Source organism: Balaenoptera acutorostrata, chromosome 1, assembly GCF_949987535.1.
Source record: "Balaenoptera acutorostrata chromosome 1, mBalAcu1.1, whole genome shotgun sequence".
NCBI classification, from domain to species: Eukaryota; Metazoa; Chordata; class Mammalia; order Artiodactyla; family Balaenopteridae; genus Balaenoptera; species Balaenoptera acutorostrata.
Window position 1 is genome coordinate 1,011,088 of NC_080064.1, and position 23,913 is coordinate 1,035,000.

General features: G+C 60.3%; 3 protein-coding genes and 1 non-coding gene across 4 annotated transcripts in view; 1 reads left to right on the forward strand and 3 right to left on the reverse strand.

The window, feature by feature from the left end:
* Positions 1-2,059: 2,059 nt before the first annotated feature.
* Positions 2,060-2,166, reverse strand: LOC114238612 (U6 spliceosomal RNA). The gene has a single exon (XR_009006440.1). It is a non-coding gene; the product is annotated as a U6 spliceosomal RNA (small nuclear RNA).
* A 7,241-nt stretch (positions 2,167-9,407) lies between these two features.
* CALML6 (calmodulin like 6) lies at positions 9,408-10,861 on the forward strand. Its single transcript, XM_057557936.1, has 5 exons — positions 9,408-9,488; positions 10,156-10,330; positions 10,431-10,572; positions 10,641-10,741; positions 10,815-10,861. Exons 2-5 carry the CDS (start codon positions 10,207-10,209, stop codon positions 10,859-10,861), a joined length of 414 nt encoding a protein of 137 aa, XP_057413919.1. The 5' UTR covers positions 9,408-9,488; positions 10,156-10,206.
* A 655-nt stretch (positions 10,862-11,516) lies between these two features.
* TMEM52 (transmembrane protein 52) lies at positions 11,517-13,258 on the reverse strand. The gene is made up of 5 exons (XM_007166235.3): positions 13,088-13,258; positions 12,963-13,006; positions 12,806-12,847; positions 11,984-12,162; positions 11,517-11,874 (listed from the first exon to the last, which is right to left on the reverse strand). Exons 1-5 carry the CDS (start codon positions 13,256-13,258, stop codon positions 11,609-11,611), a joined length of 702 nt encoding a protein of 233 aa, XP_007166297.3. The 3' UTR covers positions 11,517-11,608.
* Positions 13,259-15,208: 1,950 nt separating this feature from the next.
* The window catches only part of CFAP74 (cilia and flagella associated protein 74), an 88,080-nt gene continuing 79,375 nt past the window's right edge, over positions 15,209-23,913 (reverse strand). Inside the window, exons 27-40 of the mRNA XM_057558042.1 lie at positions 22,232-22,505; positions 21,065-21,163; positions 20,115-20,254; positions 19,345-19,479; positions 19,078-19,187; positions 18,893-18,948; positions 18,664-18,783; positions 18,222-18,377; positions 17,412-17,538; positions 17,113-17,267; positions 16,728-16,860; positions 16,351-16,481; positions 16,003-16,137; positions 15,209-15,806 (exon numbers count right to left, since the gene is read on the reverse strand). Of these exons, the coding sequence (XP_057414025.1) occupies positions 15,705-15,806; positions 16,003-16,137; positions 16,351-16,481; positions 16,728-16,860; positions 17,113-17,267; positions 17,412-17,538; positions 18,222-18,377; positions 18,664-18,783; positions 18,893-18,948; positions 19,078-19,187; positions 19,345-19,479; positions 20,115-20,254; positions 21,065-21,163; positions 22,232-22,505 (1,873 nt within the window). The 3' untranslated portion in view covers positions 15,209-15,704. The remainder of the gene's footprint in view (positions 15,807-16,002; positions 16,138-16,350; positions 16,482-16,727; positions 16,861-17,112; positions 17,268-17,411; positions 17,539-18,221; positions 18,378-18,663; positions 18,784-18,892; positions 18,949-19,077; positions 19,188-19,344; positions 19,480-20,114; positions 20,255-21,064; positions 21,164-22,231; positions 22,506-23,913) is intronic.

A 23,913-nucleotide genomic window follows, 5' to 3' on the forward strand; every position in this document is an offset into this window, starting at 1 on the left:
AGATCTACTTAGTTTTTACCTAACATCCACTTTCTCTTCCAGGATCCCACAGTAAATTTAGTTGTTCTCCCTGGGCACCTACTGGCTGTGGCAGTTTCTCAGACTTTCCTTGTCTTCGGTGACCTTGATGGTTTTGAGTGCTGGTCAGGACATCCTGTAGCCTGTTCCTCTGTTGGGATTTGTCTGGTGGGGTTGTGGGTTTCAGAGAGGTACAGTGCCCTTCTCGTTGCAAATGTCAAGGGTGAATGCCCTCAACATGGCTCACCACTGTGACCCTTGCCCTGGTCACTGGGCGGTGAGCCTTTCCATTCTCTGCTCATTGGAAGGAAGTCAGTATTGGCCATCCATGATTAAGAAGTGGGGGGTTGTGCTCCCTTCGTTGAAGGTAGAACATCTACATAAATTATTTGGAATTCTTCTGTATGGAATATTTGACTCTTCCATTTATTTATTTATTCTGTCATTTGTATCAATATGGACTCATGGATACATATTTATTTTTATTGTGGTTATATACATAACATAAAACTTACCATTTTAATTGTTTTAAGTGCACAGCTCAGTGACATTAGCACATTCACATTGTTGTGCAACTATCACTACTATCTGTCTCCAGAACTTTCTCATCTTGTAAAACTGAAACTCTGTCCCCATTAAACACTAACTCCCCACCCCCTACCCCAGCCCCTGGCAACAGCCATTCTACTTTCTGTCTCTATTAATTTGACTACTTTAGGGATGGTATATAAATGGAATCATTCGGTATTTGTCTTTTTATAACTGGCTTATTTCACTAAGCACGATGTCCTCAAGGTTCATCCATGTTGTATTAGGTGTTAGAATTTCCTTCCTTTTTAAGGCTGGCTAATAATAATTCCATTGTATATTGTATTAGGGTTCTCCAGAGAAATCAATTATATATATAATATAACAAATATATGTAGGGCTTCCCTGGTGGCACAGTGGTTAAGAATCCGCCTGCCAATTGCAGGGGACACAGGTTTGACCCCTGGTCTGGGAAGATCCCACATGCCACAGAGCAACTAAGCCTGTGCACCACAACTACTGAGCCTGCTCTCTAGAGCCCGGAAGCCACAACTACTGAAGCCCGCACGCCTAGAGCCTGTGCTCTGCAACAAGAGAAGCCACCGCAATGAGAAGCCCGTGCACCGCAACGAAGAGTAGCCCCCGCTCGCTGCAACTAGAGAAAGCCCGCGCTCAGCAACAAAGACCCAACTCAGCCAAAAATAAATAAATTAATAAATTTTAAAAAATATATATGTAAAATATATAGAGATGAGATTTTAATTTTTTATTTATTTATTAATTGAGGTATAAGATGGGGAGATTTATTATAGAAATTGACATGTGATTATGAAGGCGGAGAAGATCTGCTGTCTGCAAGCTGCAGGCCCAGGAAGCCAGTGGTGTAATTCAGTCTGAGTCTGAAGGCTGAGAACCAGGAGCGCTGATGTCCGAGGGTAGGAAAGGATGAATGTCCCAGATCAGGCAAAGAGACAATTAGCTTGTCCTCTGCCTTTTTGTTCTACCTGGGCCCTCAACAGATTGGATGATGCCCACCTGCATTGGGGAGGGCAATCTTTCTTACTTGTGTTCAGATTCAACACCAGTCTCCTCCAGACACACTATCCCAGTCACACCCAGCTATCTGGGTGCCCTTAGCCTAGCCAAGTGGACACATAATATTAACCATCATATATATAAATATATATATATATACACACACACACGTGCACACACACACACACACACACCACGTTTTGTTTATCCAACTATCCACTGACGGACATTTGGGTTTTTTTCTACTTTTTAACTCCTGTGAATAACACTGTTATGAACACGGGTATGCAAATACGTGTTCGAGGCCCTGCTTTCGATTCTTTGGGGAATAGGCCCAGAACTGCAATTGCTGGGTCACATGGTAATTCTATGCCTACTTTTTCTAGGAACCTCTGTACTGCTTTCCACCAGTCTACATTCCCACCAACAGTGCACAAGGGTTCCAATTTCTCCACATCCTCACCAACACTTCTTTTTTAAAAATATGGAATGCTTCACAAATTTGTGTGTCATCCTTGCGCAGGGGCCATGCTAATTTTCTCTGTATTGTTCCAATTTTAGTATCTGTGCTGCCAAAGTGAGCACTCACCAGCACTTCTTTTTTTTTTTTTTAAGACATTCACATTCTTTTATTTATTTATTTATTTATTCATTTATGACTGTGTTGAGTCTTCGTTTCTGTGCAAGGGCTTTCTCCAGTCGCGGCAAGCGGGGACCACTCCTCATCGCGGTGCGCGGGCCTCTCACCATCGCGGCCTCTCCTGTTGCGGAGCACAGGCTCCAGATGCGCAGGCTCAGTAATTGTGGCTCACGGGCCCAGCCGCTCCGCGGCATGTGGGGTCTTCCCCAGACCAGGGCCCGAACCCGTGTCCCCTGCACTGGCAGGCAGACTCCCAACCGCTGCGCCACCAGGGAAGCCCCACCAGCACTTCTTGTTTTCTGTTTTCTGATAGTGGCCATCCTGATGGGTGTGAGGTGGTGTCTCGCTGTGCCGTTGATCTGTGTTCCCTGATGATCAGTGACGCTGAGCATCGTGTCAGGTGCTTGTTGGTCGTGTGTGTTTCTTCTTACTGAGTTTTTTTTTTTTTTTTAATTTTTAAATTTTTATTATTTATTTATTATGTTTATTTTTGGCTGTGTTGGGTCTTCGTTTCTGTGTGAGGGCTTTCTCCAGTTGCGGCGAGTGGGGGCCACTCTTCATCGCGGTGCGCGGGCCTCTCACTATCGCGGCCTCTCTTGTTGCGGAGCAGAGGCTCCAGACGCTCAGGTTCAGTAGTTGTGGCTCACGGGCCCAGTTGCTCCGCGGCATGTGGGATCTTCCCAGACCAGGGCTCGAACCCGTGTCCCCTGCATTGGCAGGCAGATTCTCAACCACTGCGCCACCAGGGAAGCCCCCGTGTGTGTTTCTTCTTTGGAGAAAGGTCTATCAAGTTCTTTGCCCATTTTTTGAATTAGGTTGTTTAATTTTGGTGTTGAATTGTAGGAGTTCTTTACATTTTCTGGATATTAATCCCTTATCAGATATAAGATTTGCAAATATCTTCTCCCATCCTGTGGGTTGCCTTTTCTCTCTGTTGATGGTGTGCTTTAATGCACAATGATATTTACCTTATACTTTGGTTATAACCCAACACGACTTGACTTATTTTCTTTCTCACATTGTTCCAGCTTGGGCCCCTGGAAACTCTGTCAGGTGGCTGGGTTTACTTTCTTTATTCTTCTAATTTTATTGAGGTATAACTCACGTACAGCACTGTATAAGTTTAAGGTGCACAGCATAATGACTTGACATACATGCGTCATGAACTGATCACCACAATAAGTTTGGTGAACATCTGTCATCTCGTATAGGTACAAAATTAAAGAAATAGAAAAAAATTTTTTCCTTGTGATAGGAACTCAGGATTTACCCTCTTAACGACTTTCATATATAACATACAGTGTTAATTACATTTATCACGTTGTACATTACATCCATAGTACTTATTTTTCTTATAACTGGAAGTTTCTACCCTTTGACTGCCTTCCTCCAACTCCTCCTCCCCCTACCTGGGTTTACCTTTATTTTTTTTTTAATTAAAAAAATTATTTATTTATTTGGTTGCGCTGGATCTTAGTTGTGTCAGGTAAGCTCCTTAGTTGCAGCTCGCCTGCTCCTTAGTTGCGGCACGTGGGCTCCTTAGTTGCAGCATGCGGACTTCTTAGTTGCAGCATGCACGTGGGATCTAGTTCCCTGACCAGGGATCCAATCCGGGTCCCGGCATTGGGAGCATGGGGTCTTAGCCACTGCACCACCAGGGAAGTCCCGGGTTTACCTTTATTATGTTACTTTCTGCTTCCTAGCTATGCTGCCTTTCTTTTATTTTTTATTTTTATTTTTAATTTTTGGCTGCACTGTGCAGCTTGCCGGACCTTAGTTCCCTGACCAGGGATTGAACCCATGCCCTTGGTAGTGAGAGAACAGAGTCTTAACCACTGGACCACCAGGGAATGCCCCCCTATGCTGTCTTTCTTATGCTTCCTTCTCCCTTCCTATATTCTATTAGGTTCATTACATTTTCTTTAGTCTTTTTTCCTTCCACAGATGTGGAAGTTATACAACCTAATTCTAGTCTTTTAGTGGTTATCTTAAGAGTTTCACGTTACTTTTAAAAAAAAATAAATTTATTTATTTGTTTATTTTTGGCTGCGTTGGGTCTTCGTTGCTGCGCATGGGCTTTCTCTAGTGGCGGCGAGTGGGGGCTACTCTTCGTTGCGGTGCGCAGGCTTCTCATTGCGGTGGCTTCTCTTATTGAGGAGCTCAGGCTCTAGGCACTCGGGCTTCAGTAGTTGCAGCACGTGGGCTCAGAAGTTGTGGCTCACGGGCTCTAGAGCGCAGGCTCAGTAGCTGTGGTGCATGGGCTTGGTTGCTCTGCGGCACGTGGGGTCTTCCCCAGACCAGGGCTCGAACCCGTGTCCCCTGCATTGGCAGGCGGATTCTTAACCACTGCGCCACCAGGGAAGTTCCCACATTACATTTTAATCTCAATCACTAGCCCTGGCCATTTCCTGAACACTACCGGTTCTTACACTTGCATCCCTCCCCTCTTCCATGGCTGGTGGTCCAGGGTTTGGGTTTCTTTGACACCCCTTATCCAGGCTGAGCTGCCCCCAAGCAGGCCCTGTGACAACGGCTCAAGATGGGGGCACGCAGCCTTTCCGTGGGCGCAGGAAGTAAGACGGGACAGAAGGGGGCAGTCCCAGAGCTGGGCAGGGGCTTTGGGCAGGGGGCTCGTCCACCGGGACCTGGGAAGACTGTGTCACGGTGCAGCCCCGTCACCCGCGAGCGAGGAGGCTGGGGGGCTGCGGCAGAACCCAGGTGTCAGTCCCCACGTGGCCGCCCCAGCTGGCCGAGTGAACCTCAGGCGGAGGCTGCGGGAAGAAGGGAGGGGTCTGAGAAGCTCCGTGCCTACCCACCCCCCGCCCCGCCATGCTCCAGCCCCTCGAGGGAGCCCCCGGCCCAGCCGTGCTCGCCTGATTCCTGCCAGCACTGCCACCAGGTCCCTCTGTCCACCCATGTCAGGCCCAGCTTGTTCTCAGCAGGGTCAGCTGCAGCTTACCTGGGTTGTCGGCCTAGTGGCCACGGCGGGAGGGGGGCCTGAGGGGGACAAATGTTGGCTCCAGTTGGGGCGAGGTCTATGCACTGTGCTCCCCTGGGGTGGCAGTTCTGGGCCCAGCCCTTCATAGGGAGAGCCAAGCAGGACCTGAAGGCCAGAATTCCAGAGGAGTTGGAGTCACCCACCCGGACGTCCCACCCACATGTCAAGGCCCCTGCTGTCCCACCAGGGCTTGACTTTGATGGGCAACAGGTGTCATTGAAGGTCAGCCACTCTGACACTTAAGTCCTGGGCTTGGGACTGCGGTTCTCTGCCCTCCACTGTCGGGGAGCAGAGACCTGTAGGCAACCAGAGACCCAGCGCTCAGCACAATAACACCTGGCGTTCACACCCACACTCACACCCACTCCCATGGTCACACCCAACCCACGTTCACACCCATGTTCACACCCACACCCACGTTCACACTCACACCAATGCCTGCGCCCACACCCATGCTAACACCCACACCCACACTCACGCTCACACTCACACCCACTCCCACACTCACACTCACGCTCACCCCGGCTTTCAAGGCCCCACTCCTGACCCACCCTCCACCTTGGTGACTTTGTGTGGAGCATCGTGTGTGGGCAGCAGCCACTGGGCCTCTCATCCCCTTCCAGTGTGACCCACCGCAGGGACAATCCCCACGCCTGGCGCCTTGTGGCATCTGGGCAGTGAGGGACCCATCTCCAAAGCCCATCTGGTTGCACCCTGGGTTGTCCGGAAGCAGCCCCCGAGGTGGGGTCTGGGGTACAGGCCGTGGGCTAGGGGTAAAGTCCAGCTGTCCTGTAAGAAGCCTCGGGCCAGCCAACAGGCTCTGGAACGAGCACCCTTCAGAGTGTCCCACATGGGGCCGCAGTGGTCGGTGAGCTGGGTCTGCACCTGAGGCCCCCCCGGAGGTGTGGGACTTGCAGTATCTTCTTACTGGGGACCCCAGTGGCAGTGTCTGTGGGTCTCTTCTCTTCTCCGGGAGGGAATGACTGGTCTGCCCCGTGTGAGGGGAATGGGGCACTGAGGGAGGGGCTGGGGCCTCCCTGCTGCGCACACGAACTTTCCCCTCCCCCTGGCCTGGGGTTTCAGTCTGCGAGTTCAGCCGTTCTCTTAGGAGAGCCCATGGTTCCGTCCAGACCCGTCCGGAGAACACACTGCGTGCCCTGCCGTGGGGTAGGGCGGCCCTGGGGGCCCGCGCACAGATGCCCGGCTGCTGGCAGCCCACTGCTCTGGCCTTCCTGGGTCCCGCCCTTGGTCACCCTCTGACCTGATTAGGGCTCTGCAGAGAAACAGACCAATGTGAGAGAGCGGGAGGGAGGGAGACTGACTTATTTTAAGGAACTGGCTCATGTGGTTATGGCTTGTCCAGCAGCTAGAGACCCAGGGAGGAGCCGAGGCTGCAGCTCAGGGCCAGAGGTGGTGTACAGCAGGACTCCTTCTTCCTGGCGACCTCAGGCTTTTCTTAAGAGAAAAGAGCCTTCCGCTCTTCGGATGAGACCCACCCACATTATCAGGGTCATCTGCTTTACTCAGATCTACACATTTCCATGTTAATCACATGGAAAAATCCCTTCATGACCCCCACGTTCACTGCAGCATTATTCACAGTAGCCAAAAGGTGGAAGCAACCTAAATGTCCATAGATTGATGGATAAACAAAATGTGGTCTGTTCATCCAATGAAATATTATTCAACCTTAAGAAAGAAATTCTGACACCTGCTAAAACACGGATGCACCTAGAGGACATGATGCTGAGTGAAATAAGCCAGACACAAAAGGACAAATACCGTCTGATGCCACTCATACGAGGTCCCTAGGGGAGTCAAATCTGTAGACAGAAAAGCAGGAGGGTGGGTGTCGGGCTGGGGAGTGAGTGTTTAACGGGGACAGAGTTTCGGTTTGGGAAGGTGGAAAGTTCTGGAGATCTACTGCCTAACAAGGCCCGTATAGTTTACGCTACTGAACTGCTACTGAACACTTAAAAATGGTTAAGATGGTTAATTTTATGTTATGTGCTTTGTACCACAAACAATACAAAAAAGAACAAAAGAAAAGATTGTGGTTCATAACAGATGTTCAGTATATGTTAGTTCCCTTTTCTGAGTAATATTTTACGCTAATTTCACCACTGTAATCAATACATATATGAAAAAACACACCTTCACAGCAACACCTAGACTAGTGTTTGGGCAAACACCTGGGCTTGTAGCCTGGCCAATGGGATGCAAAACTGACCCTCACGCCCTCCTCCTCCGCAGGCCCTTGCCCTCCCCGCACTCCCTGCCCCACTGCCGTCGTGCGGCAGCCCGCACCAGCCTTCTTCTCCAGCTGTGGTCCGGGCGTATCGACGCGACTAGTTTCCTTGAAATGGTCTGGGGATTTTTGAGGGAAGGGGTGGGAAAGTCTTTTCTCACCGTCACAAAGCCTGAAGTCACGGCCCGGAGCAGCCAGGACAAAGGTAGGGCGCCCAGAGCCGGCTTCTTCTTCCATCCTGGCCCGGGGCCGCTGGCCTGGTGCCCGCTGGAGCCATTTTGTCCCCGTCAGCACAAATCTTGCGGCCTCAGCAGCTGTCCTGGGCCTCAGCAGGAAATGTCCCTGTGGCTTCCGTATTCTGGCAGGCTGAGGGCCAGCCAGGCCAGTGGGGTACAGGGCATACCTCGCCTGCTCAGATTCGTCAGGTGGTCATGGGGCCGAAGCAGATGTGTGTCAGCGTGCGTGACCCTGGGGGTCATGCACGGGGGTGAAGGGAACTAGTGGGGGCCTGTCTGTGACTATCGCTGGGGGCAAGAGCTGGAGGGGGGATGGAAGGAGCCCCCTCAGCCCCAGCTTGTAATCACAGACCTCCGAGTGCCGTGGCCAGGCCAGCAGGTCACTGCCCCGACGGGAGCACCGGGACCTGGGCCTGGTGTCGGGAGCCGGAGCCGCTGCCCCAGGTTGGGGTGGCGGCGGGTGTGTGTGTCCGAGGGCTGAGCACACATAGGCAGCAGTGTGTGTGCTGCGGTGGCGTCTTGTTACTAAACAGCCAGGCCACGGGGCTCCCTCGGGAGCCAGCTTTGCCCTTCTGAGCGGAAGGGGGTCAGGTTTCCCTGAGAATAGCCCCTGACCGCCCAGAGGACACCTGGCTTGGCCTCCCCATGGCCAGTCCGGCCCCCTGGTCCTGTCTGCTCCGCCTCCTCTCGCCCCTAGCTCGTGGCCAGCTGTCTTCTCCTGGGACTGTGGACCGCCAGCCCCTTCTGTGCAGGGTGGCCAGAGGGGGTCCCAGTGCACCTGTCGACTGAACCTGTCTTCTCCTGGGACTGTGGACCGCCAGCCCCTTCTGTGCAGGGTGGCCAGAGGGGGGTCCCAGTGCATCTGTCGACTGAACCTGTCTTCTCCTGGGACTGTGGACCGCCAGCCCCTTCTGTGCAGGGTGGCCAGAGGGGGTCCCAGTGCACCTGTCGACTGAACCTGTCTTCTCCTGGGACTGTGGACCGCCAGCCCCTTCTGTGCAGGGTGGCCAGAGGGGGGTCCCAGTGCATCTGTCGACTGAACCTGTCTTCTCCTGGGACTGTGGACCGCCAGCCCCTTCTGTGCAGGGTGGCCAGAGGGGTCCCAGTGCACCTGTCGACTGAACCTGTCTTCTCCTGGGACTGTGGACCGCCAGCCCCTTCTGTGCAGGGTGGCCAGAGGGGTCCCAGTGCACCTGTCGACTGAACCTGTCTTCTCCTGGGACTGTGGACCGCCAGCCCCTTCTGTGCAGGGTGGCCAGAGGGGGTCCCAGTGCACCTGTCGACTGAACCTGTCTTCGGAGGGTGTCTGCAAAGTGCCGGCACAACGCTGGGCCCTGGCTCCTTGGGGATGTGAGGGTGACACCTGGCCAGGGAGGGCCGTCAACAGGAGCCCTCACCAAGCCGTGAGGACAGCCCGTGGGGCCTCCCGCTGCACAGGGGGGGAAGGGGCTCACTGGGGAGAAGGGAACAGCCCCTCTCCTGCCCCGGCCCCTGATGTCCATCCTTGCCATGGCCCAGGGGGCCTTGGCTGGGACCCAGGGTCAGAGAGGGAGCTCTGGGGTGAGGGGCTGCTCAGGCCAGGAAGGGCCACGTGGGGAAGGGCCAACCTGTCCCAAAATAGGGCTGACAGGATCTCCTGGCCATAAAAGGCTCTTGGAATCTGGACCCCAGGGACCCCGGGCAGCTGGGCCCGCTAAAACTCAGCCGCCCCCTCTGCCCCTTGTACTCTGCCCATAGCAGCTCCAGCGCCACCGTGCAGTGTCCCCTCAGCCGGCCACAGACATGGTAAGGCTGCTCCCGGCGCCCCGCAGAGCCCCTGGTGGGCTGGGCTGGGCGGTCCCGCGGGAGCTGGGCGCAGCGCCTGGGGGAGAGAGGACGGGCAGGCCTCTACGCACACGGGGATCAGGCTGGGGCCGTGACCAAAGGTGGGAGGGTCTCTGCGCACCTGAGGAAGACGTCCAATGAGGCTGGGCGGAGAGCGCGGAGTGGGGGGCCCGAGGCCGGGCCCTGCCAGCCACTGGCGCTGCCCTTGCTCTGGGGGCCAGGCCGGAGCAGCCCTTTCGGAAAGGGCCGGGACGGTGGCAGGCGGGGTGGCCCGGCCCTGGACTATCCCTCTGGGATTCCAGAACAGGCTGGGGCCTTCACCCTGGCCCCCAGGTCAGGCTCCTCCCCACGCTGGTCCACGGTGTCCCTCCCCTGGCCTCACTGGCTGTCCAGTACTGCCCCGACTGCCCTCTCACATGGTTGGCCTGCCCCTGCCTCGAGCGCCGTCCCCTTTGAGTGGCCTCGCGGAGCCCTGCTCCCCCCTCACGACCCATCCCTGTGCCGCCTGGCCTCAAGCCTGCTCTGGGCTGGGGCCGGGGGCCTTGGGCCTCGTGTCCTGGGGCCTCCAGCCTCCCCCGGACTGAGGGGTGGAGGGGCCCCTGGCGAGCCTGGGCCCGTGTCCCCACAGACGGAGCACCTGACGGCGGAGCAGATCAAGGAGTAGGAGGGGGTCTTTGAGATGTTTGACGAGGAGGGCAACGGGGCGGTGAAGACGGACGAGCTGGAGCGGCTCGTGAGTCTGCTGGGCATCAACCCCACCAAGAGCGAGCTGGCCTCCATGGCCAAGGACGTGGACAGAGAGAGTGAGGCCGGCCAGGGGCAGCCGGGGGGCGGGGGCAGCTGCGTGTGAGTGGGGAGGGGCTCGCCGCCCTCACTCGGGCACCCGCCGCTTGCTCCCTGCAGAGAAAGGGTTCTTCAACTACGAGGGCTTCCTGGCGCTGATGGGCGTGTACTGGGAGAAGGCCCAGAACCAGGAGAGTGAGCTCAGGGCGGCCTTCCGCATCTTCGACGAGGGCAAGGGCTACATCGACTGGGGCACGCTCAAGTAGGGCCCGGGCCGGGCGCGGGGGTGGCGGGCCCCCCGCTGGCTGCCGCTCAGTGCCGACTCCGCAGGTACGTGCTCATGCGTGCGGGCGAGCCCCTCAGCGAGGTGGAGGCCGAGCAGATGATGAAGGAAGCCGACAAGGACGGGGACGGGACCATCGACTACGAGGGTGCGTGGGGGATGGGCCTGGGAGCCCGGCGGCCCGGTCGGGCCAGGCTGCTGACTTGTCCCTCTGCTCTCAGAGTTCGTGGCCATGATGACTGGGGAGTCCTTCAAGCTGGTCCAGTAGGAGCAGCTACTGCGGCCGTGGGAAGCCCGCTACCTGCTGCCCACCCTGCCATCCACCCCATGCCAGCTCCGTGGCCAATAAACGCTCCAGCCAGACTCGTGTGTGCCTCACTGTCACAAGGCTGGAAAAAGGGGATGCAAAAAAGGGAGAGGGTTCTCCTGAGCTACCCATCACACTTGGGCCATCACTTCTGTGGGACACCTGACACTGCCTACAGCCCAGCTCTGGGCTCCGGACACCAGCCGGAAGGCCAGGCTGGGCATAGGTTGAGGACCACCTACTCACACTGCCTGCCTGCCCTGGGAGGCGGCTGCCCGAGGGCCCCTCCCGGAGCTCTTTCCTCCATACGGAGATCACTTAGATAGAAACTTTATTCTCTCTCCAAAAAGCTGCAGACATCACAGCAGGCCCTGAGCCCTGAGGCTTAGGTCCGTGGGGCCTCATCTGGGCTGAGGGCCTGCTGGGCCTGGGCCAGGGGCCAGGGCTGAACGTAGCTGTGTGTGTGTGTGTGTGTGTGTGTGTGTGTGTGTGTGTGGCCAACACAGGGCCGGCTGGCTCAGATGCCCAGCGTTACATAGCAACGAGGCCAGGGCTACAGCAATGTGCCGGACGGCTGGCCTTCCTGGTGGGGGGAAGGATGGTGAGAGTGGGCTGGGGTGCCCTTGCACAGTCCCCTGTGAGCACAGAGTGGCTGATGGCATCGGGAGGCTCGGGAGAGCTTTCCTGCCCCTTCCGGGGGCACCAGGGCTACAGCCAGGGGTGTTGGGCATTGCGGCCCCACTCCTGGGGCCCTGGAGGGGGCTCTAGGCATGAGGCCTCAGGAAGGGGGTTGGCCTCCTGGGAGGGGGGTGGCTCTTCCTGTCTGGTTTTAGCCATCTTGACGGCCTCTTCGTAGGAGGGCGGCAGCTCAGGGGCATACAGGCTGTAGGCGGGAGGGGTCATAGAGTCGAGGTCCAGCTCCCCAAAGGGCAGGGGCAGCCGCATGCGCAGCGGGTACTGCACGGAGCTGTAGGCTGCAGGGAACCAGAATGGGTTTGTGGGGATGGGTGGGTCTGGCCCTCACCAGTCCCCTGCCGCCCCTTCAGGCAGGTGGGCCGCCGGGTGAGGTCTGCTGGCACTCACATGACACAGTGCTGTGCACGGGGCTGTCACTGTCCGCGGGGATGGCTGTCGGGTCGCAAGGCTCAGGTACTGATGGCAGGTGTGGCTGGGCGTGCGCCTGCTTCCGGAGACAGCAGAACCGGACACAGCTGGCCGTGACCCCACACAGCAGCAGCAGGACGACAGTGAGCAGGATAAGCCTGGGCGGGGAGGAGCCAGACCCACCGCTGGACTGACCCCTGGCCACTGGGCGCCCGCTCCCTGGGGGCAGTCACAGCTCAGCTGCCCAAGACAAGGCAATGGATAGGATAAAAGACAACCAGGGACTCTCTCTCCAGGCCGGAGACCTCCTCCTGGCCAGGGCTGGGCCTGAGGAGCTGGCCCGGCCTGGCCTCCTGCTGCTGGCCTGCGCTGTCTGTCTCTCCAGGGCTGGCCGCAAGTGGCCTTGGGCTTACTCCCAGGACACACTGTCCCAGACCGACTGCACAGTCCTGTGCCCAGACCAATGACCATGTTCACAGGGGCCTCCCACAGGGGCGGGGAGCGAGGGAGTGGGAGGTGGGCAAGCAGGCTACAGGGCAAGTCCTGCCAAGGGCCCCGGGGGTGTCCCTAGCCATGGGGAACTCAGGCAGGACCCACGCAGGAGGTCGCCCCTGGTGCTGGGGGAGGAGGCTGGGGTCGGCATGCCAGGCTCTGCGGGCCCCAGCGCCTTCCCGCCAGCGGCCCCGGAGGGGGACAATGCTGGCGACTCCTCGGCCGTGGAACCAGGCGGGGTGGGGGTCTGGTGGGCCTGGCCCGGGGGAGAACCGTCGCACCCGGCTGCGCGCCGCGGCCTCCACTTACCCCACGTGCCACAGGCTGCTCCAGCGGGCCTGGGGCGGGCACCTGCGGGGACGGCGGCACCTGGAGCAGGCGAGGCAGGGCCCGGCCGACCGCCCCACCCGAGCCTCCCCCAGGGTGGGGCCAGGCCCCCGCTCCCTCCCTCCCCCCCACCACTTACTGATCCGAGGGGTCGCAGCTGCCTTCCGCGAAGCCCAGCGCCACCTGTGGGAACAGGGGTGAGCCCGGGCCAGGGCGCGCCGAGCGCCGACCCGCCCCGCGGTGCACGAGCGCCCCGCGACCCACCTGCGGCAGCGGCAGGAGCGGCGGCAGCAGCAGGAGCCCGCGGTCACCTAGGGTGCCAGCGAACATGCTCAGCGCCGAAGGGAAGCGCGAGCCAACTAGCCTCGAGGCTTTATGGAGGCCCCGCCCCCAGGCCCCTCCCAGAGCAAACCCCGCTCCCGAGGCCGCGTCCATTGGAGGGCTCGCCCTGTAGCCACGCCCATGTGCCTCGCCCCAACCCTCCGCCCAAGGTTAGCCGCGCCCTTTAGCGGCCCCGCCCCCGCAGGCTCTGGGCAGGCCCTAGATTCCCCCGCTCCAGGGCCCCGCCCACACAAGCCACGCCCACAAGCCCCACCTCTTGGCCCTCCCAGCAGGTCCGTCTTCTCTGTGTTTCCTCAGCCTAGGGTCGCGGGGTGGGGGACGGTCTCGCCCCGCTGGCTTCTTGCAGTCGGGCTTGGGGTGGACCGGGGCGCACCCTGAACAGTTGTGGCCCGGTCTGCACAGGGTGTGGCCTCGGAGGGTGGCGGCCAGGACACACATGGCCACGCCTCGCACACACCCCGGTGCTCAAGGTAAGGGCTGCAGCAGTCAAGACGCTGGGGAGTTCCTAGCGCGCTGTTCAGCTACATTTAGTGTGCACTCTCGCTGCGGGCGCTCGCTGCCCTCTGCCTTCCGCTCCGCCATCCGGCGCTCAGGCTAAGGGAGCACAGCAAGGTGCAGGGTGGTGTGCCTTGTCTGCGGAGGGTGGGAGGAGAAGCTACCCTGTCGTGTTTTTCTTCATTGCACTCAGGACGTACTCCACAAGCATCTCCCCACTGGAGGGGAAGTGACTACAGCTCCTTGAGGGCAGGGCCTCGTCGGCTAGGCTCTCTCATGCCTGGATCTGCCAGGTACCTGCTCCATGATCTCTGTCCTGCCTCTGTCCTGCAGCTGTCCAGCACTTCCAGGCTGTACCATGGCCCCCAGGGCCCCTCCTGCCCACCCTGCTCCAGCCAGGCTGGCTGAGCTTGGCTCCTGGCCACCCTCTTCCTCCATTCTGCTCTGGAGGCCCGGCTCAGGAGTGGGAGGGAGGAGGATGGGCACTGGTCCAGCCAGCAGGCAGGAGTGCAGGCAGGGCCTTGGGCAGTGAGTACCAGGGCCCGCCGGTTCTAAGCCCTGAGAGCCAGGCCAGGGTTTAGAGGAGAGTGGCCTGCCCCTCCCGCGGGCCTGCCTGGGGGGAGGCAGGGGTAGTGCCCTGCAGGGAGGACCTCCTTCTGGGGCCTGGCCTGGGCTGCAGGACCCTGGCTTCTCTTCTCACCTGGTGAGAAAGCAGCCCCTGTGAGGGCTAGGAAAGGACCTGGGTCTGCCCACCAGACTGAAGTCCTGCAAAATGCTGCTCTGTGGCCACCTGTCACTGGCTCAAGGTTAGGGAGATGGCAGACTTCCAGGCACCAAGGGCACCGAGGAAGTGGGGTGAGGGCTCCAGGCTGGTGTCCTGAAGCCTGTGCCCAGGAAATTCCCCAGATGCACCTTGCCCTCCACTCCTGCCCGGGAAGGCTGCGTGTGCTCGCCTGGGGGCAGGCACGGGGGTGGCTTGGGCCGGCTGGGTGTGCTGGGCTGTACGCAGGGGGCCCGGATGGGTGGGCTTTGTGGGGACAGTGTCTAACCTGCCACTCTCCAGAAGGCAGGGGCTGGGTGCAGGCACTATTCTGAGCTCCCAGCAGGGTCTCATGGGCTGGGAGTTGGGGGCTTCTCCCTTGAAGAGCTGGTCAGGACCCAGAAGGCTGAGCCCAGACTCACTTCAGAAAAGTGGAAAACCAAACTCATGGGCTGGGGTGGGTGTCCCCCGGGCCCTGGCTGGGCTGTGAGGGAGGACACAGTGAGGGCGTGTCCCCGACGTTTGCTCGCTCCTTGCTTGGGGGCATCAGGGACCCTGTAACTTGGGAGGAGCAGGGAGGCCTAAGGGGCTGCCTGGGCTTTGGAGCCTGCCGCCCCCCTCCCTCCCCGCCGGCCTCTCTGGGTGTGGGCCGGTCTCAACTCCAGCCCCGCAAGCCGCCCCCCTCCCCCCCGCCACGCCCAGCTGTTCCCCCAGGGCTCAGGATGCTCCCCCGTCTTCCAGGCCTAGTTCACTGTTTTATGGACTGACTTGTGAGTGGGGGTGAGAAGCAGAGGCTGCCCCCCCGGGGACTCTGTCCCCATCTCTCCTTCACGGCTCACCCCAGGGCTCACCGCGGCCCGCACTGCAGGCCTGGATGCACAGGTTCACACAGGGTTTATTGACAGGTCGGCGGGCGCAGCTCTTCCCCCCACCAGGACCTTGAAAGGCTGGGCGGGTGCTGGTGGGGCTGGGGGCTCCGAGGGGCTCAGGCTGGGAGCAGGTTGTGGTCAGGAGTGGCCTCATTGCCGGTTCTGAGTGTGGGGCTGGGACAGGAGCCCTTGGCCCCGGACTCACTGGGCACAGGGCAGGAGGAGGCGGCCGTGCCTGTGGAGCTGGGGTGCCCCGGCCATGGGGCCATGAGGGGGGCCACCCTTTTGAAGCTGCCCAGCAGGGAATGTCCGGGTCCCAGGCCCCTGGGTGGCTCTGCTGGGTCCACAGACCGGGGGAGGGCTTTGAATGTGGCAGGAAGATCCGAGGGGGCTCCGTGGAGAGACTCCTGTGGCCTCAGGGGCCGGTCACCACCTGCGCTACAAAGAGGACTTTGTAGGTCTCCTTCACGTCCCCCCTGAGCTGCAGCAGGGCTGACACCATGAGTGGGTGGTCCGGCTGGAAGGGGAGAGGCGGGGAAGGAGGGGGACCCTCAGTCAGCTGGCACAGCGGACAGAAGTTTTCTGGCCGCGGCGCTGCCCACCTCACCCGCCCAGGGCCCCCCCGCAGTCCCCTCCCTGGGTGGGGGCAGAGCTTTCATCCTGCCCAGCCTGTGGCTTTCGCTGGCTCCCTGGCCGCCGTCCAAGGCACTTACATCAAAGTCGATGGGTGGCATCCAGGAGATGCTGATGGTCTTGGTCTGGCCGCGCTCCACAAAGCCCTTGGAGGGCTCGATGGTGAAGCCCTTGTGCTGCAGGGACGCGATGCCGTCCAGGCTGAACTCGACAGTCTGCAGGCGGTGGTGCTGTCAGCAGGTGGGCGGGCACAGCTCCCGGGAGGCAGCGGGGCTGGGGGTGAGGGAGCCCAGCACCTGCCCTCTCGGCCCTGACCAGCGGGCTGCCCACCCCACACCTACTGGGGGGCAAGGCCAGGAGGGGCCCGGGTTGCCCAGGCAGTGGTGGATGCAGAGGTGCCAGGCAGGCCAGGGAAGTGCTGTGGTCACCTTCTTTGGGGACAGCTGGGTGGTCCGGATGCAGCCCACCTGCAGTTCTCGGGTGGCAGGCGGGGCCGGCGTGTCCGTGCCCAGCTGGACGTAGTCCAGGGTTAACAGGATGGGCTTCAGCTCCTCAGCTTCTGGAGAGGGAGGGCCTGGCTGGGGGCTCAGGGCAGGGGGGGGTACCACCAAGCGAGTGCGGGAGATGCTGGGTCAGGCAAGGATAGTGGGCGGGGCTGGGCGAGGACAGCCTGCTTTGGGGGATGGGCCAGGAACGCCAGCCCTACTCGCAGGCCCCCAGGGCCAAGGGTGCGGTCAGGGCAGGACTGGTCCTCCTACTGCCGCCCCCGCCCCAACCGGGGCTCCCAGCACTTCAGGGGGCTCACCCTCTCCGCGCTGGGGGTCGAAGGCAGGCATCACGGTCAGGGACTCCACAGGCACATCCAGGGGGTCTCCGCCCTCCACAAACATCGTGTGCTTGCGGGCCGCGCCCTTCAGGAGGATCTGGTGGGAGATTTTCTGGGGGCAGGAGCACAGCAGACTCGGTCCGCGACCCTGCGAATGGGGCTCCGGGAGTGGGCAGCGCTGGGGTGCAGGCCTGTGGGACCCGGGACTCCGGTCTCTCCACCTCATGACCCCCAACCTGACGCAGAGCCCCCAGGCAACAGGCCTCCAATGTGGGGCCGTTCGGGGGAGGGCGAGGGCCTCAGACACGCGGACGCGGCGGGTGGGCCGGGAGCAGGGGTCCAGGCTGGGCTCCTGGAGCCGCACCTTTTCGAAGAGCACGACCTGAAGCCGGTCAGAGAAGTACAGGCTCTCATGGTCCGGGCTGAAGGTCACGGTGAAGTCCTGCGCCCTGCCCGGCTCCATGACGCCCTCCACCGGGACCACGCTGAACACGCTCTGGCCGCTGTAGTTCTGCGTGCCTGGGGGCAGGGCGGCCTGGCAGGTCCGGCTCCCCCTGCAGCGCCCAGCGCCCCCCAGCCCCGCACCCCCACGCCCCGCACAGTCCCCCGCTTCGACTGGCTCCTCCCCAGCCGCGGTCACCCCCCCCAGCCGGCCAAGCTCACCCACGACTTCCGTCCTCTGGGCCGAGGAGGCCAGGAACTGCGGCAGCCGGTGCTGGTCTCCGCTCCTGGTGGAGAGGCTGTCCAACTGCACGGAGAACTTGATGGGCAGCGGGGAATTGTTTTGCAGCTGTAAGGAGCAGGGCTCAGTCACTGGCCAACCGATGGCCAGGCTGCTGCCACCAGGTCTCAGCTCCCTCTGCTGCCCGCGGGCCACACCCTGGGCAGTCAGGCTCAGGCTGGCCTTCAGCCGAACCAGCATCCCTGCCCAGGTTCTTCTCTGCCCTCACCCTCTTCCCCTGAGAGCACCCCATCCCCCCATAAAACATTTCCGGGAGTCCCTGGCCTGGGCTCTGCTGTCAGGACCTGGACTAAACCGGGCAAGGAGGCAGGTGCCCTGTGGGTGGCTTCATCCTGAGGTTGGCATGTCCCTCAGACCCTGGGGAAGCAGCGAGAGCCAGGCGTGCCTCTTCCTGCCCGGATTGGGGAGCCCACACGGCCCCTCCCCTGAGCTGTGCCTGAGCTGAGCTCCCCCGATCCCGGGCGGGGCAGCCCACGCAAAGGCCCTGAGGCAGGAGGACGGGAGCAGCGAGGAGGCCGGGCAGCAGAGGGACCGGGGAGGTGGGGGAGGAGGGCGTGCATCCTCAGCTTCTCCGGCTACAGAGGGCCGTGGAGGTGACCGCTGCTGGGGGGTGGGGTGGGAGCGGCCTCCACCCGCACTGGCTCCCTGACCAAGGCAGGGCTGACCCCCTCCTGGGGCACGAACCCTCCCAGGAGGCGGGGCAGGCACCGGGTCCCCACCACGCACTTTACCTTGAAGCCCGCGGAGGTGGATTCTCCGGCGATCGCGTAGCCCATGTTGAGGACGCCTCCTTCAATGGAGCACGTGGTCACGGATGCCACGCCTGTGCCCACGAGGGCCAGGGAGAGCGTGCCTCTCTTGGTGATGACATCCAGCATTTCCTGGGCCTGTGGAGACCACGTCCCTTAGCGTGGAGCAGACACGTGTCAGAGGCAGGTGTGGGAGCTCTGTCTCGGAGCAGCCGGGTCAGGGCGTGCGGGACCTAAGACGGCTTGGAGCTCCCTGGCCTTCTCCTCCTCCTTCCAGCAAGAGGCCAGGGCCGGGGAGGACCAGCGGCTCCTGGGGCCTGGCTGGATGCCTACGGGCCTGGGCACTTGGCAGGTGTGCAGAGTGGAGAATGGGGCCGTGGAGCCCCAAGGCTGCAGCCCGGCTCAGGGTGGGCCTAGGACTCACCAGGACGCTCTCACGGGGGGAGAAGGACAGCTTCAGGACCCAGGTCTCTCCAGACGCCAGCTTGCGGATGGGGTTCAGCAGGACAAAGGGGCCGTTGGGGTTCAGCACGGAGTACTCCAGCTGGTGGCCCAGCGTCAAGGATGGGTGGCAAGTACGGGGTCGCAGCCCTTCACCAGACACCCCTGTCCCCCTGCAGCAGGCTGCCTGGGCCGGGTATGGACAAGGATACGTCGAGACCCTCGGGGGAGATGTTCTGGATGGAGACCTTCTTTATGCCGCGGTGTCCTGAAATGGGGGAGTCAGGTCGCTGCCCCAGGCCTGGGGGTGGGGCGTGGGAGCTCAGGCGGTGACGGGGTGCCTGGGTCCCTATGGGTGGGGGATGGTCGTGAGGGGCTGGGCCTGATCAGGACACACCTACAGCGATGTAGCTGAAGTCAGCGATGGTCTTGCCTTTGTCGGACGTCACCACAATGGATGGTGCTACCGCTGGACACCACAGCTCCAGGTACACGGTGTTGTGGGGACTGGGGGCGGCGGGTAGCTGCTGAGGGCGGAGTGGGCGCCGCATGCCCCGCCCTCTCAGCCTGACCCCATGCTGGCCCCGCCCAGATCTGGGGGGTTGCAGAGCGGGGACAGTGCCTTCTTGGCCAACCACGCCCCACCCTGCCCAGAGCACCGCACCTGAAGCTCAGGGGTTCCGTCCCCTTCCTTCCTTTGGTGTCACCACTGGCAACAACACAGGGGACCACAAACTTGTCAAACTTCCCCTGGAAAGATCTGGTCAGCGTGGCCTGCGCAGCCTGGTACTCCTGGGAGCTGCAGTGGAACCGGCAAGGTACTCTCACACCCCTATCCCTAGGCTGCCCCCAGCGGCCCAAGACGCCCCGCGCTGCCCTCCATGGAGGGGTCCGTAAGGCCATGCCTGCTCCCCAGGGCCCTGGGCCCTGGGCCAGAGGGTATGGGGTGGCAGCCTTGGGGGGCCACGCTGCGGCCCAGGCTGTGGCTGTCCCAGTTTTGTCTGACCAGCTGGTTTTCTCACCCCTTCCCTGGTTGCTGTGGCGGCCTCCCCCCTCCCCCAGGGTCCGGTCAGGCACCCAACCAGAGAGCCATGTTCCTGGAGCTGCAGGCAAGGGTCCAGGGCTGGCAAGTGGCTCAAGCCCATTGGAGTTCTCTGGAGCTCGTTTGGCAGCTGGGGAGGCTGGGGTTGCTGAGCTGGGAACATGGGAGTCAGGGGCTCAGCATCTCCCCAGCCCCTGGACTGAGGTTGCTCACAGGGACACTGGGCCCTAGGGCCCCAGGGGAAGGAGGTGAGCAGGTGCCCAGGAAGGCAGCTCCTGGTTCCAGCTGTACCTGAAGCCAGCCCCACCCCGGACTTCCAGTCACAAGGCTCAAAACAGCTCTGCTCCAGGTGGGGGAAGTCTCTGTGGGGGGCAGCCTTCTCTCGGGCCCACCTGGACGTGAGGTCCTCTTTCTGCAGCTCCGGGGGCTGGGAGGCAGAGGCCTGGAACAGCCGGTCTTGGTTCTGCAGCCGCAGTGTGGAGAAGGACTGTCTCCACTGGTCCTTCCTCTGGGTGGCTGTGTCCTGTTGGGACTGCGAGGTGGGAGGCCAACTATGGGCCTGCCCCGGGGACTCTGCTCCCGGCAGACCGCCCAGGGCAGGACCCCAGGGGCCCAAACTCCAAGTGGCGCCCTGGGGGAGACCGCCGGCAGGTGCGAAGACCCCAGTGTCTGTCTTTACCATCGGGGAGACCGAGGCCCGGGGCAGGGCAGGGCGGAGGGCTGGCCGAACTGGGGGTCCTGGTCCCTGTGCCCTGCCCCCAGCCTCACTGCCCTGCCAGCAGGCTGCAGGCCCTGCCCCTCCTCCTGTGCTTGCTATGACAGCACGGGTGCTCGAGGTCAGGACTCAGAGGCCGGGGGGAGTCGCGGGGCTCTCTGCGTCCCCAGGGCGGCAGCAGGCAGGCCCTGGCTGTGACTGCCCCGCTCTGTTGGACGCCCTTTCCCGGCAGGAGCCCGGCGGTGGCTGTTTCTTCAGGCCTGAGCTTGCGAGGATCCACAGGCCCCTTTGAGGTTTACCTGTTCCCCTCCACTGTAAGGGCAAGCCCCCTGCTAACCAGTGCAGAGGGGCCCGGCCCACCCTCCCGGGACCACCGTCTGGGGATCCACCCCGCCTACCGATGCTTTCAAGAGGGGAGGGAGGAGCCTTGCCAAGAAAAAGTGTTAACCTCTTGAAACAGTTCCACACACACAAGGCTCCAGAAAAGTCTGCCCAGGGCTCCTGACCCCCTGGCCCCCCAGCCTCAAGGCCGGTGGGGTTTGTTCCCAAGCCTTTGTGCAGTGGCCTGGTGCACAGCGGGCAGCACCCCTGTCCCCCCCCAGGCTCCCCCCCACCCCCGCCATGTACCGATTTGGCCTCAGCTTCTTTGGTCAGGGCCTGTAAGGCTTCCTGGTGGATCAGCTCGCTGGGCAGCACGGGCCGGAAGGCCACCCGGACCAGGCACCTCTGTGAGGAGAGAGGCCGGAGGGCAGAGGGGCCCCTGTGGGTGCCCCCCAGCACCCTGCTGCCGCCGCCGCCGGGATCCCCTGGTCACGCTCTTGGACAGCCTGGGCTGATACCCCGTCTCTTCTTTGGGGGTCTCAGCTTAGACGAGCCCTTCTGGAAGGTCCTTCCTGACCTCTGCCCCCAGAAGTTGGGGTGGCTGCAGACATGATCACCCAGCCCCTCTCACCATGCGGGGGGGGGGGTCCCCGTGACGGACCAGCCCACTGCCCACGGGGCACGAGTGAGCAGGGGACGTTTGTGTTCTGCCACTGAGACTTGGGGGTGAGTCCCTGCACCCTCACCCACCCCCCTTCCTGAAGCACGTCCACCCCCTGGGACGGCCCCAGGTCCCCAAGGGGGTTCACTCACCATGGCCTGCCCCGTGCTCAGTGGAGCAAGGGAGCAGGGGTGGGTAACGGCTGCAGTAACCCCCTTGGAGAGGAGACCCATGACTTAAGCTGAATTTGCTCAGTTTAATAAAATGCATTTCAATAATCACTTACTGAAACACTGCCAGGGTCCAGGACCTGCACGTGCCCCTCCCCACTGAGTCCCCTCACAGGGCTGTCACCCCTGACTCTTGAAGGTAAGGAATTCAGCTCAGAGAGGCTGTGATGGCCCCGGGGAGTCTCTGCCTCCAGGCCCGGGCTCTTTCTGCTTTATCAGCAAAAGCAGTGGTGGGGAAACCTTTCACCCATCAACCAGTGGACAGGCACCTGTGCTCCTGGTGACCAGGCGCTGTGTAGCCTCTGTGCCCATCTGCTGTGAGACCCAAGGGCTGCACACCTTCCCTCAGCCTGAGCTGCTGGAGCCTCCAGCCAGGGGCCTGTGGGGTCAGCTGCCCGTGGGTGCCCCACCTCTGGGGCCAAGTTGGGCCGGGCAGAGGGCACCGTGGCCTGCTTGGGTCTGATAAGCATCCAGGTTGATCTCCACGTCTGCTGTCTGGTTGAATCGCTGCGGTCCAGGGTGAGTAGAGACTGGCCCCCTGGGCTGGCCCCGCCCCGGCCCACCCGTGGGGCCCACACCCACCTTTCCTGGCCACACGGTGCCCACCGAGGGTGAGATGGTGATGGGGGAGTCTGGAGGCAGCAGGAACTCGAAAGACATGGGCCCCTGGGACGCGTCCTCCAAGCCGATGCGGGGCACCGAGGGCGTTGGCGAGTTCTTGCTCAGGCGGGAGTTGATGACGTACAGGGTGGCCACCGACGTGTCGTACAAGGAGGTGGCCGCAAACTTGACCTGGTAGTGGGACAGCTCCAGGGGCGGGTGGACACCCACGGCCCGGCACGTCAGCTTGAAGCACCTGGAAGTGACAGCGTGGGCAGCTCAGCTCAAAATTTTAGTAAATTTTGAAAATACTTTGTGCCCCTGTGCACATTTTAATTAGATAGTTAAAATTCTAATCACAAGTTTAAACAGTTGCAAAGGAGGTAATTTCTGGCTTATTTCCTTAAATATTCACTGACATTTAAAAACTAAAACTGGGGCTTCCCTGGTGGCGCAGTGGTTGAGAATCTGCCTGCCAATGCAGGGGACACGGGTTCGAGCCCTGGTCTGGGAAGATCCCACATGCCGCGGAGCAACTAGGCCCGTGAGCCACAACTACTGAGCCTGCGCGTCTGGAGCCTGTGCTCCGCAACAAGAGAGGCCGCAACAGTGAGAGGCCCGCGCACCGCGATGAAGAGTGGCCCCCGCTTGCCGCAACTGGAGAAAGCCCTCGCACAGAAACGAAGACCCAACATAGCCAAAAAAAATAAAAAAATAAAAAAAATAAAACTGATAGGGGACTTCCCTGGTGGTCCAGTGGTTAAGACTCTGCACTCCCAATGCAGGGGGCCTGGGTTTGATCCCTGGTCAGGGAACTAGATCCCACATTTTGCAACTAAAGATCCTGCATGCCGCAACTAAGACCCGGCACAGCCAAATAAATAAATATTAAAAAAAAACCTGATAAATTTCCCTTTAAATATAAACATGGGAATCCATATACCATAGTGAATTGATTCTTGCCACCATTCAGTTTTAAAAAAAGAACAGATATTTGGTATTTTAACCAGTGGAAAATTTACATTCCATGTTTCTTTGAACTCTATTTCCATTGCACTCGTGCCTTTGGATTTTATCCTAATTACATACGTTTTAATGCTTTATGAGGTGATGTCAATGGCCCTGTCATACTGTCCGTAACAAAAATGTGTTCATAGGTTGAAATATTTCAATGTATATTTTTGTGTCCTGTGACCACAGGCTCTAAATGTTAAAAAAATTCCTTCTGGGTGGAGATGTCATTGAGGTTATTGTTAGAAATTAATTAATTGAAAAAGCACAAATGTATGGAATGCGATAATCATTACATATAAAAAGTATGAGCTGCCTGGAGTCACTTCAGGAAGGTGATGGAGCTGTTTCCCGGCTGGTTCAAGGGCCTGTGAGGGACGCGGCCTGTGGCCTTGCTCCGTTGACCTGGGAACTGGGGGTGGGGGGCCCACCCAAGTCCCCTCCAGCCCCTTCCTTTCCATTCTTGTGACCATGCGTCTTCCGATGTCCCTCTGAGGAGCCCCCCGTGGCTCTCTCAGGTCCTGCTCCACTTTGCTGCAGGGAAAGACCGTCAGGTCCCGTCACCCAGGCCCAGGCAGATACTGTGACCTGCAGGCAGCGGGTTCACCCAGGACACCCAGTGCCATGTTTGCTGAGAAAATGCTTTTATCTCC

Excerpts from the sequence above, each read along its gene's own strand:
- CALML6 (XM_057557936.1), top strand. The coding sequence starts at position 10,207 with ATGTTTGACGAGGAGGGCAACGGGGCGGTGAAGACGGACGAGCTGGAG. Across the intron at positions 10,331-10,430 it reads CAAGGACGTGGACAGAGAGA|AGAAAGGGTTCTTCAACTAC; the intron begins GTGAGGCCGGCC and ends TGCTCCCTGCAG. Across the intron at positions 10,742-10,814 it reads CGGGACCATCGACTACGAGG|AGTTCGTGGCCATGATGACT; the intron begins GTGCGTGGGGGA and ends CTCTGCTCTCAG.
- TMEM52 (XM_007166235.3), bottom strand. The coding sequence starts at position 13,258 with ATGGACGCGGCCTCGGGAGCGGGGTTTGCTCTGGGAGGGGCCTGGGGG. Across the intron at positions 13,007-13,087 it reads CGCTCCTGCCGCTGCCGCAG|GTGGCGCTGGGCTTCGCGGA; the intron begins GTGGGTCGCGGG and ends CTGTTCCCACAG. Across the intron at positions 11,875-11,983 it reads CGTGCACAGCACTGTGTCAT|CCTACAGCTCCGTGCAGTAC; the intron begins GTGAGTGCCAGC and ends GGTTCCCTGCAG.